This window comes from Nicotiana tomentosiformis, chromosome 6 (genome assembly GCF_000390325.3).
Source record: "Nicotiana tomentosiformis chromosome 6, ASM39032v3, whole genome shotgun sequence".
NCBI classification, from domain to species: Eukaryota; Viridiplantae; Streptophyta; class Magnoliopsida; order Solanales; family Solanaceae; genus Nicotiana; species Nicotiana tomentosiformis.
The window spans coordinates 65,914,919-65,927,744 of NC_090817.1; the positions used below are offsets into that span (position 1 = coordinate 65,914,919).

The 12,826-nt window shown below is 38.9% G+C and overlaps 1 protein-coding gene across 3 annotated transcripts; it reads left to right on the top strand.

Annotated features, from left to right (window-relative positions):
- Window positions 1–3,892: 3,892 nt before the first annotated feature.
- LOC104104360 (mitotic-spindle organizing protein 1B-like) lies at window positions 3,893–6,708 on the top strand. 3 transcript variants are annotated; one of them, XR_001970818.3, is made up of 3 exons: window positions 3,893–4,011; window positions 5,979–6,117; window positions 6,272–6,405. XR_001970818.3 is itself a non-coding variant. In XM_009612427.4 (3 exons), exon 3 carries the CDS (start codon window positions 6,262–6,264, stop codon window positions 6,481–6,483), a length of 222 nt encoding a protein of 73 aa, XP_009610722.1. In that variant the 5' UTR covers window positions 3,893–4,011; window positions 5,979–6,117; window positions 6,254–6,261; the 3' UTR covers window positions 6,484–6,708. The 3 variants fall into 3 exon arrangements, 2 of the variants coding, with proteins under 2 accessions (XP_009610722.1, XP_009610730.1); XM_009612427.4 differs by having other exon boundaries at window positions 6,254–6,708; XM_009612435.4 differs by lacking the exon at window positions 5,979–6,117 and having other exon boundaries at window positions 3,917–4,011; window positions 6,254–6,708.
- Window positions 6,709–12,826: the final 6,118 nt, after the last annotated feature.

Here is a 12,826-nt window from a genome sequence, read left to right on the forward strand (position 1 = left end):
TTCAGTCCAACTCCAAAACTAAGGAAACACTCTACTTTTAGCAAACATAGGTCATGCTGCATAAACCTTAGGTGAGTCAGTCATTGGTATTGACTCACAATTAGAAAAGCCACCTTAATGTCAATGGGTCATGCACCCAACGATATGCCTTTTATGGAATGTCGAACCAATCCATATGAGACGCTAAAAATCCAGAGCATACACTTACAAACCTTTCACTTTTCTAGATGGAAATCAACCACAACATCCTCAATATTAACATGGTCATGGGTGCACCTCACAAGTAAAAGAAATGGTGGAGGAACATTTGACGGGAGCATGGGAATTAGATCATAACACACTTGGGAGCACTAACCGCCTTGATGAACATCTGAGCCGACAAAGTCCTTCCTAGGCTGATGAAGAGTTTTGGGACCCAGCTAGGTGGTCTTCAAGTCTGTATATTGTGAGTTGATTCTAACACTAGAAGAGATTACCAGCTTTACGAATTTACCATTCGTCGGGCGGAAACCAATACTGCCAGTTGTCATGCCAGACCACAGATTCTTTCATGCACTGGGTCTGACAAGCAACAAAAATTTAAGAAACGTCGAAGATTGATAGGTGAGTTTGGACAAACTATTTGATAGATTCAGACGCTGGGAGAGTTATGAGTGGTATCTTGAAGAATTTCAGTGCGATCAAGCGGCATGGGAGAGTCTCCGCCCCTTAACCTTTTCTCTGGTAGTGTTGGGATTGTTGGTTTTCCCACAAGGAAGGGACGAATCAATATCAACTTGCTTCCCCTGGTTTTGGCAACCTTTCGAGGAAACCTGCAATTGACCCTCGTTCCTATGATACTGGAAGAGATATTTCGGGCACTATCGGCATGCTCAAGAGGATATGATTTCTTCAGATGATGCAACTTGCTACTCTAGATATGGGCTACAAAACACTTCTTTCAGAGGGAGGCAGCCGTTGACTACTTTGTTGGCATCAATAACATGATCTGCAACCATAATGAAAAGATGAGGCACTGGGTTACACCGCATGGCCAGGAGGAGTCACTACTAGAAAATAGGCCTATGGCAACGCCACGAGTTCTGTTGCCATAGGAAGGAAAACTGTTGAAATAAACCTAGTGCCACGGTTTAGGGTTCGTTGCGGGATCAAGAGTCGCTATAGGTCTATTGCAACGGTTTAAAGCAACAGTTTCTTGACTGTTCCCATAGGCACATCTACCGTGACTGTTTTACTATGATCAAAAGTCTTGGGAAGTAATTTGGGAAATGAGTAATTAATGATAAGAGACAAACACGAAGAAAAAAGATTATCTTTCTCTTGATTTAGTATAGTGGACAAGTAAAAGTAAAAATATATTTTTAATATAGTAGACAAGTAAATGAACGGAAGAAGTAGATTCCGTAAATTTTAAGTTGCTACCATAAAATTCTGCATCACCAATGTAATTTATGCATAAGTACAATGATTGGTTTTCATGATAAAATTCCGTACAATTAATGTGTTTGCTTTTTTATATTAAATTATCAATAAAAACATAACTTATGAGAGAATATTAAAATTATAAATGCTCTGATCGTGCGATCAGCCTACGGTCGAAGCAAATGATTGTATCCCATTTCTCCACTGCCACCATTTCTGCTACAATGCAATCGTTTAAATTTCTAGAAGCCTAGCAATAGCTTGTCCAGCGAAGTCATGCTAGTCGTGCATCAGCCAGAGGTGAATCTGACCGTGAGTTTGCAAGTTCTACAGAACTTAATGTTTTAGGATTGAAATTATTGTATTAGTGCGAAAACAAGTACAGAGAGAATTAGATACATATATTATGGAATTCATTCTTTCCGTTGAGAATTTACCACGTCTAAATTTTGAATCCCATTTTAACATATTTGACAGGTAAGATTCGCGTAAACTCTTATGTCTTGCTCCTCTACGCCATTATCTCCCAAATAGTACGGTATACTCTTGTGAACCATGTTGTGGTCATTGGGTTGGAAATGAATAAACGGCAAGCGTAACGTTATAGGCCATATACTATAGTGGTTGCAGCCTACTCATGAAACTTTGAATGGCTTTACCTCCAAAATCCAGGTGCTGTATTTGACATTGTTACGGAAAATGTTGATTGGCATCTATTTGCTGAATCGTGGCTAAATCATAACCTGCCGTGACAAACTATTTCACTCAACAATACAATACGTTAAGAATGTAAATTTTCGTGCTGCTATTCTTACTGCTAACTTGCTAAGCTAGTCTATATTTGACGAAAGCTGCACGGCTGAACTGTCTAGAGAACTCATTTTTGTATAACGAAAATTAAGTTTGATCTCCAGCGAGCAGAACATAAACAACAAAGTCATTGTACTATAGTGGTAAGTATTCCCGCCTGTCACCTGGGTTCGATTCCGGCAACGGCGCAAAGCAATTTTTTCCTTTGGCGGGAAACATTTTTTTTCCTTTGGTGAGAAACATAAACAGCATTTTGGGCTCGGGATGGAATGATTCTGAAACCCACAGGCCCAACTATCTTCACGTCGGGCTAGAAGGAGAACAAACCATTGGGAAAAATTCGAAAATAGTCAGATTTACAAGTGGTCGTTCAAAAATAGCCACAGTTTTAAAAGTCATCGAAATTTAGCCACTTTTCATGTAATGATAAATCTGAACGAAAACACTGTTCAAAATTCGGAAAATACTCCAACATAATATACTGGAATTCCAGTATAATATACTGGAACTCCAGCATACTTTGCTGGAACTCTAGTATATTATACTGGAGTTCCAGCAAAGTATACTGGAACTCCAGTATATTATACTAGAGCCAGCAAAGTATACCGGTCCAGCATAATATGCTGAAAGTTCATACACAGGTGCACCGAACTCCAGTATATTATGCTGGACCGGTCTCTGTTGCAGCAAAATAGTGACTATTTTTCAATGACTTGACAAACGCCGGCTATTTTTGAATGACCGGTCCGAAAACTGGCTAGCCCATGCTATTTTAACCAAATCATGAGATACCAAATTAGTAGTAGAAATGGCGTGGGATATCCACTTTTTAACATGGTATTTAGTTTTTATCTAGTATTTTTAATGATGAGCAAAATTAACCACTACTCTATTAAAATTAATACGAAAAGACGTTGTTACCTTTCTTCATGAGTGTTGTGTAAATATTAATGACATAGTGTCCTTAACATTTACACTACACACATGAAGTTAAGGATGCCATGTCCTTAACATTTATACTGCACATATGAAGTTAAGGACATGATGTCCTAAAGTTTAACAACGGAAGATGCAAATACAGGACACTTTGTCTTTAATATTTACACAACATTCTTGAAGTTAAGGACACTATGTCCTTAATATTTACACAACAGTCATAAAGTTAAGGACACTATGTCCTTAACATTTACACTGCACACATGAAGTTAAGGACACCATGTCCTTAATATTTACACTGCACATATGAAGCTAAGGACATGAGATCCTAAAGTTTAGCAACAAAAGGTGCAAATATAAGTTAAGGACATTATGTCCTTAACATTTACACTGCACACATGAAGTTAAGGACGCCATGTTCTTAACATTTATACTGCACATATGAAGTTAAGGATATGATGTCCTAAAGTTTAACAACGGAAGGTGCAAATGCAGGACACTTTGCCCTTAATATTTACACAACATTCATGAAGTTAAGGACACCATGTCCTTAGTATTTATACAACACCAATGTCTAGCACAGGGATATTTTTGTCCGGGCAGATAAAAATTTATTAAGCACCGGCTATAGAGTAAATATATTTTAAACAATAGCTAAACAGTAAATTTCATCTCTAATTAGTAGCTAACTGTGCACTTCCCCGAATTAGTACTCAAAAATCAATTGATTTTGGCCCTAACTTCAAATAGCGCACGGCTTTTATTTATTTTTTTTCTCCGCCAGTGAACATTCTTCTCCTAAGCGTACTCTCCCTCGGGCCGTTTGTTCCGCGCAACCAAGTTGTAAGATCTCCGTCTCTTTATTCCAATTGATTCTTGATGTAATAGTCGAATTACGAATAGGTTTTCTTTTTTCGTTTTGCATTTATATGCTTCTCGGGTAATAACTGTTCTTTATTTGTGAACTGTACTAATCCATATTTCAGAAAGAAAAAAGGAAAGGAATGGAGATGAACCATAATGTCTGTATTTTAACTTAACTAGTTAAAGGAGAAAGAGAATTATGCTATATATATGGAATAATTACCATTAATATGTGAGTTTTCAGCATTAGAAGTGAAAGTCAGAAAATTCAAGTAATTCACCAAAACCTTGCTACTTACTACGGAATTCAAGTTTTGACCCCCTCAAAATCTAATAGCTTTTGGGTTGAAGTGGTCTAAAGTATCCCTAATATTCATATCAGTCTATGACATCAACCCTTGACTTAAGGTTTGTATGTTTGGAGAACTTTATAATTGATATCTTTACATACAATATGGACAGGTCTATCTAGGGGTAAGAACACAACTCGTGACGTGTTGATTAGGCGCACGTCACGACTTTGAATCATGCTACAGACAAAATATGGTATTTAAGTGAAAGATGATAGAGGGATGGGCCCATTGAACCGAATTTTGAACTGTGCGCCAGTTGCCACCGGCCCTGTGGGATTTCTCGGTCATTAAAGAAACATATCATCTGCATTGGTTCATATTGGTCTGTGTTTCTTAAAAGTTATTATTCATTTTATTGTCCCCAAGAGGATGGTTGAGTGGTTGAGGAATAAAAGTTATATCCTAGAGATGCTAGGCTCGAGTCACAGCTACAATACTCAGCTTGATCAAAATAATTATGCACAAGCTGGTTCAAACTCCACCGTCATATAAATAAAAAGTTAATACGCATTTTATTTGCTTCTCATGTAATAATGGCTCCGAAGTTTTGAAGGTGCACTAATCTGCCTTTGAGGTCCTCTATGCCTATCTTTTTGAAAGAAAAATGTAGGAATGAAGAGGAACGATAATATATTGTATTGTGATTCTAAATGTACTGTCTTTCATTTCGTTTCCCTTTCTTTCCATTCCTTCAAACTTTCAGTAAGAGGAATAATTCCATAAAATATGGACTGTTTTTCATTACTTCATCAGTTTTCAGCACTAGAAATGGAAGCGGCCATAAAATCCATGCAATATGTTAGGATCGTGAAACCGGGTAATGCGGAATTTAGCCAAACAACGTTATAATGACAATAACAAAGACAATACAAGTTGATAATAACGGCAATTAAAGAAGATAAAGAAGATACAAATTTAACGTGGTTTGGTCAAGGTGACCTACATCCACAAGCGGGGAGAAACAATTTTACTATACCAACAAGAGTACAAAAGAGAGTACAAAATTAGAGTAAATATTCTAATTCCCAAATACCCCAAGAGAATAACCTCACAAGATCACTCTAAAGAAAGGGTTCACACAAGTGTTTCCCAACACTTACTCTCTTACAAAAATACTCTATAATAAAGGAGGAGAAAGAAAGATAAGAGTGAAAAGCTCTTGAATTGGTGTGTTCTCAAATGAGGAGAAGCTCCTCTATTTATAGCAAGAAATCCTTGTCCTAATACTGGATATTATCTCATGGCAAATGTCATGAAAACTTGGTCCACAAATGGTGTTATAATGGATATTATATCATGGCAAATATCATGAAAACTTGGTCCACAAAGTGTGTTATAGTGGATATTATATCATGAAAATTTGCCCCCACTTGAAAAAGCCAAATTAATGGCCATGTTACACAATATACCAAATTTCTGTATATATTGCAGCCACAGAGTTCAAGTTCTGACCATCTGAAATCTAATAATATCCCTTAGATCAGTTTCGTATGTTAGAGAACTTGATAAGTAATGTTCTTTCGAATATTAATTTCTATTTCTGCCAAGATTATTATAAGAGAATAGACTATATTTTGTAATCCTTCCTGTCAGATCAACTGTTATTATCCCAAATTCATTGGCCGTGCAACCATATGTCCTCGCGTTCCGAAGATTTTGAACTCAGGATCATCTCATTCTTTAAAGTTGATGTAGACAAAGAGAAGAAAAGCTGATCCAGTTCATTATACTGGTAAATATTTCAGCTTCAGAGAATTAGCCTTCCTTTCTTATTCTGTTCACTTTAATGAGTTCTGTTGTACAAGGAACAAAGTGAAACATAATTCTATAGCTATCACCTTCTCATGTTGATGATTGTGGGTTTTCAGTTTCTCAAATGGATCCAGACGCTGCACGCCATGCACGGGATTCACTGGATCTGGTATTTCACATGTCGAATATTCTTGACACTGGGCTTGATCGTCACACTCTATCCGTTCTGATTGCTCTCTGTGAAATGGGTTTCAGCCCTGAGGCTTTGGCCGCTGTAGTTAAGGAGCTTCGCAGAGAAACACCAGCTTCTTCTTCTGCCCAAGAAACTGCTCCATCAGCACCTTAGAAAGATTTCTTTCAATACTCTTAGATTGCTGAAAGTGGGAGGTACAATCTCAGGAGGAGCTCTTTTTTAACTCGTTTCTTTTTCCCTGTTGACTGATGTGTAAGTTGTTTGTTGTCTTTTCCTACTTTGGCATTAAACACAGTGTTTTACAAGTCTTGAGGTTTATATGGAGTGAGCCTTCTGGTTAATCCCTTATTATGCAAGCTTTGTTAGTTTCTGTTTCAACTTGTTGGTATCTGTATATTTCTTGACTATGTTGTAAAAAGATTATGTCATTGCTAATAGTGTATAGTATAGAACACCTCAATCCAAAAATTGGCTAATTCTACCATCTTTTAGTCTGTACAGTGTTTTTTTTCTATTCGAACTAATAAAGGATCAAACTGTCAGTTGAGTGTTCTGATATTGCCAACTTAGCTTATACGCAAGTACTCAACAAGGGCTAGTTTTAACAGAGTTCAAAGTGATGTATTTACTGGTTAATTATCTTATTAGGGGTACTCATTCCAATGCAACTCATCGATGACCAACTAAAACATATAGCCATTGAGCAGTTGTGAGTTGTGATCAATTTCACATTTTGCATTTTATATGAGCTGTTATCCTATTAGTAATGGGTTTTCTAGAGTTGAAGGATTATTGAATTGTTGAAGAAACTTGCTTTGCAATTGAATTTTTTTTCATTGCATGAAATTTTTTCCCATTATTATGGATAAAAAGGTTTTTTGTTTGGTTTATGGAAAACAGTCCTGTGTTTTGGGATTTGGTAGATTAGGCAAATATAATATATTAGGGTAATAGGAACATAGAATATTCTGAAAGACATCATATCCAGTATCTGCTCAATCAATTGGGATGCACTCTGAAGTTGGCTTTCGTCCATTTTTTGTGTGGTTATTTCTGTTTTTTATTAGCAGAATCCAGATTTATTCACTATATTTGTTCTCTCAGAACACAATTTTTTATTCCTGTTAAATGGACTACATTTTCATTGTGAGATATGTCACGACCCGGAAACCCAAACTCGGGGTCGTGATGAGGCCTAACATCCACTTGCTAGGCAAGCCGACGTGAAATAAGTAATTAACTAATTTTAACAGATAAAAATAAAATAATGATGTTGAACGAGAGATAAATGCCAAATCTAACACAACGCGAATATAAACCACGTGATACTAACTACCCCCAGAAATCCGGAGTCACGAGTATACGAGTAACTAGAAGTCTACAAACATAGTTTGAAATAAATACAACTGTTCGAAAAAGATAAACGGTAAAAGTGGGAAATGGAAGGGGAATTTAAGGTCTGCGAACGCCAGCAGATCTACCTCAAGTCTCCGAAGTAAATGTGATCTGAGCCGACGCACCTCAAGCACTGTTGGGGCCAATACCAGTATCTACACAAGAAATGCAGAAGTGTAGTAGGAGTACAACCGGCCCAATGTATTCCATAAGTGTCGAGACTAACCTCGACGAGGTAGTGAATAGGCTATAATACCTACGTAAAAAAAATTATGTATTCAAGTATATATAATGCAGTAAAATAACAAGAAAAATGATAGAATATTAATTGGGAGGGGACATGCGAAAGGGAAAAATATCATGAAAACAACAAGTACAAATCACGAAAAAACATCTTCCGAATTAAGCAACAATATAACCAAGTAAATCACCAAAAGCGGAAATCAAATAAAACAATGATATGAAAATGGCACTGCATTACTCTTCGTGCTTTTACTCTCGTCCTCACCATGTAATATCATGAATATAATGGCACGACATCACCCTTCGTACTTTTACTCACCGGCACGGCATCACCCTTCGTGGTTTTACTCTCAAATCTCTCAATCTATGATAATAAATGCAAATAAGGCACGGCAAGTGCAACACCCTTCGTACTTTTCTTTCTTTCTCACCAAGCAATAATATGAATCCGAATAATAAAAACAAGGTGGGAATAATTTCACTTCAAATATGGTGCCATGATATCAAACTTCAATTTTCAAAATATTCAACATCTTTAAAATAAATAATTAATACGAAACGAATAATTAAAAGAAGTAATAATCTAACATAAACATGGATAACATAATTAACGAAATAATATAACACAAAGAAATAATTTCCACCTGCATGCTTTAATCCAATGACAACCCATAGTTACTTGTCACCTCACATATTCGTTGTCCCCACATATAAAACACGTAGCAAATAGACCAACAAGTCTCAATCCCTCAAGTCAAAGTTAACCATGATATTTACCTCACTTCGCAACTAAATCAATGCTCAACTGCGATTTTTCCTCTAGAATCAGCCTCCAAACCAATCAAATCTAACCAAATATAGTTCAACTAATTCAAAATAAGCTTTAGAAACGACCCACGAGTGAAAAAGATTCAATCTATAATGATTTTGAAAAATTCAACAAAAGTGAACCCCGGGCTCGCTTGGTCAAACCCGAGATTCGGACCAAAACTCAATTACCCGTTCACCCTCGAGCCCGAGTAGGTGATTAGTTTTGAAATCCGACCTCAATTTGAGATCTAAATCTCAATTTCTACCTAAATCCCTAATTTCTACCATAAAAAGGCATAGATTAAAGGTTAAACATAAATGGGTGTTTATGAAAATGTAAGGAAACAAGTTAAAATCTACTGACCTATGAAGTTGGGATGAAATACCTCTTCAAAATCACCTCTAGGCCATACTCAATCTTGAAAATGGTGCGAAATGGGAAGAATCCCGATTTTTGGATTGTTTTAAATCATTGGCGTTAGGTCTTCTTCGAGTTCGCGAAGGACCTGACACGATCGCGAAGCAGCAGCGGCCAAAGGCCTACGCGTTTGCGAGCCACTCTTCGCGTTTGTGAAGGCTTACTCCCCCTGCCTTCGCGAACCAATGAACACGTTCGCGAAGAGTAACTGACAGGCTCTCTCTCAGGACCCCATAACCCTACGCATTCGCGAGAGAGAGGACGTATTCGCGAAGGGCAAGCCCCCCACTACTTCGCGTTCGTGACCAGATCCTCGCGTTCGCGAAGAGTAACTGACAGGCTCCCTCTCAGGACCCCATAACCCTACGCGCTCACGAGATAGAGGACGCATTCGCAAAGGGTAAGCCCCCCACTATTTCACATTCGCGAAGAAGAAACTCCTCCTTAGCCCAGATTCCCCTTCGCGATCGTAAAGCACATGACACCAGATATCACCAGCAGCAAAACCAGTAATTCTTTCCAAGTTCAAATAGTCTGTAGCCTATTCAGAACTCACCCGGGCCTCTCGGACTCCAAACCAAACATGCGCACAAGTGTAATAACATTATAAGAACTCGCTCGCGCGATCAAAACACCAAAATAATACCTAGAACTAAGAATCAAACATTAAAATGCATGAAATTTTCAAAGAAACTCAAGAACTTCCAAATTCACAACCGAGCGTCCGTATCCTATCAAATCAACTCCATTTTGCACAAAATTTTGCAGAGAAGTTTTATATAGTAAAATGAACATATACCAAGTTCTGGAACCAAAATCCAAACCCTAGTAATAAAGTCAATCTACGGTCAAACCTAGGAATTCTTTAAACCTTCAAGTTACTAGTTTTCAACAAATCACGTCAAATTAAGTTAAGGACTTCCAAATTTAATTCTGGGCATACGCCCAAGTCCAAAATAGCGATATGGACCCACCGGGATCGTCAAACTATTGACTCGGGGTCGTTTACACAAAATATTGACCGTAGTCAACTCAAGTCATTTTTAAAGCTAAAAATCATATTTTCTTGAATTTTCACATAAAAGTATTTCGAAAAAAGACACGGACTGCACACGCAAATTGAGAAATACTAAACGGAGCTAATCGAGATCTAGAAACACGAAAATAAGGGCTAGAACTCAAAATGACCTATCGGGTCATCACATTCTCCACCTCTAAAACAAACGTTCGTCCTCGACGGACATAGAAAGGTACCTGGACTGATGAAAACGTGTGAATATCTACTCCACATATCGGACTCGGACTCCCACGTAGCTGCCTCGATTGGCTGACCTCTCCACTACACTCTAACAGAAGAGTAACTCTTAGACCTCAACTTCCGGACCTGCCATGCTAGAATGGCCACCGGCTCCTCCTCGTAAGTCAAATCCTTGTCCAATTGGACTGAGCTGAAATCTAATACATGAGACGGATCACCGCGATACTTTCGGAGCATGAAAACATGGAACACCGGGTGAACTGCTGGTAAGCTATGTGGCAATGCAAGCTTGTAGGCCACCTCACCAACTCTCTCAAGGATCTCAAAGGGTCCGATATACCTAGGGCTCAACTTGCCCTTCTTCCCGAACCTCATCACACCCTTCATGGGCGAAACCCAGAGCAAAACCCTCTCTCCAACCATGAACGCAACATCACGAACTCTCCAATCGGCATAACTCTTATGCCTAGACTGTGTTGTACGAAGCCGATCCTAAATCATATTGACCTTTTCCAAGGCATCGTGAACCAAATCAGTACCTAACAACCGAGCCTCTCCCGGCTCAAACCAACCAACTAGAGAACGACACCGCCTCACATATAAGGCCTCATAAGGAGCTATCTAAATACTCGATTGGAAGCTGTTGTTGTAGGCAAACTCCGCAAGCGACAAGAACTGATCCCAAGAGCCCCCAAAATCCATAACACAGGCGTGAAGCATATCCTCCTATATCTGAATGGTGTGCTCGAACTGCCCGTATGTCTGGGGGTGAAATGTTTTACTCAACTCAACCCGTGTGCCTAACTCGCGTTGTACAGCCCTCCAGAAATAAGATGTGAATTGCGTAGCCCGATCAGAAATAATGGACATCGACAAACCATGAAGACAATCAATCTCGCGGATATAGATCTCAGCCAGCCGCTCTGAAGAATAGGTAGCTGCCACCGGAATGAAATGCGCCGACTTGGTCAACCTATCCACAATGATCCATAATGTGTCAAATTTCTTCAAAGTCCATGGGAGCCCAACAACGAAATCTATGGTAATACGCTTCCACATCCACTCGGGAATCTCAAGTATCTAAAGCAAACCGCCATGTCTCTGATGCTCGTACTTCACCTGCTGGCAATTCAAATACCGAGCCACATACTCAACTATATATTTCTTCATTATTCTCCACCAATAATGTTGCCTCAAATCCTGATACCTCTTGGCGGTATCCGGATGAATAAAATATTGCAAATTATGGGCCTCCTCAAGAATCAACTCACAAAGCCCATCCATATTGGGAACACAAATTCGACCCTGGATCAGCAACACCCCATCATCTCTAATAGAAACCTTCTTGGCATCACCGTGTTGCACCATGTCCTTAAGGACAAGCAAATGGGGGTCGTCATACTGATGCTCTCTGATGCGCTCATACAAAGAAGACCGAGAGACCGTGAAAGCAAGAACCTGACCAGGCTCCGAAATATCTAACCTTATAAACTGATTGGCCAAGGCTTGAACATATGATGCTAGAGGTCTCTCACCAACTGGAATATATGCAAGGCTACCCATACTCACAACCGTTTTACTCAAGGCATCGGCCACCACATTGGCATTCACAGGATGATACAAAATGGTGATCTTATAGTCTTTCAACATCTCTAACCATCTCTGCTGCCTCAAGTTGAGATCCTTTTGCTTAAACAAGTACTGTAGACTTCGATGATCTGTAAATACCTCACATGACATGTCGTAGAGGTAATGTCTCAAAATCTTCAATACATGAATAATAGCTGCGAACTCTAAGTCATGAACATGGTAATTCTTCTCATAAACCTTCAACTGTCGAGGCGCGATTGCAATCACCATGACATCCTGCATCAGTACTGCACCAAGCCCAATACGCGATTCATCACAATACACGGTGTAGGATCCTGAACCCGTGGGCAACACCAACACTAGGGATATAGTCAAAGCAGTCTTGAGATTCTAAAAGCTCAACTCACACGCATCGGACCACCTGAATGGGGCACCCTTTTGGGTCAATCTAGTTGATGGGGTTGCAATAGATGAAAACCCCTCCACGAACTGGCGATAATAACCCGCCAAACTCAGGAAGCTCCGAATTTCCGTAGCTGAAGTAGGTCTAGGCCAGTTTTGAACTGCCTCTATCTTCATAGAATTCACTTTAATGCCATTTGAAGATACAACATGTCCCAAAAAGGCAACGGAATCCAACCAAAACTCACACTTTGAAAACTTGGCATATAATTGACTATCTCTCAGAGTCTGAAGTACAATCTAAAGATGCTGCTCATGCTCCTCTCGACTATGGGAGTAGATCAAAATATCACCAATGAAGACGATAAAAAAAGAATCCA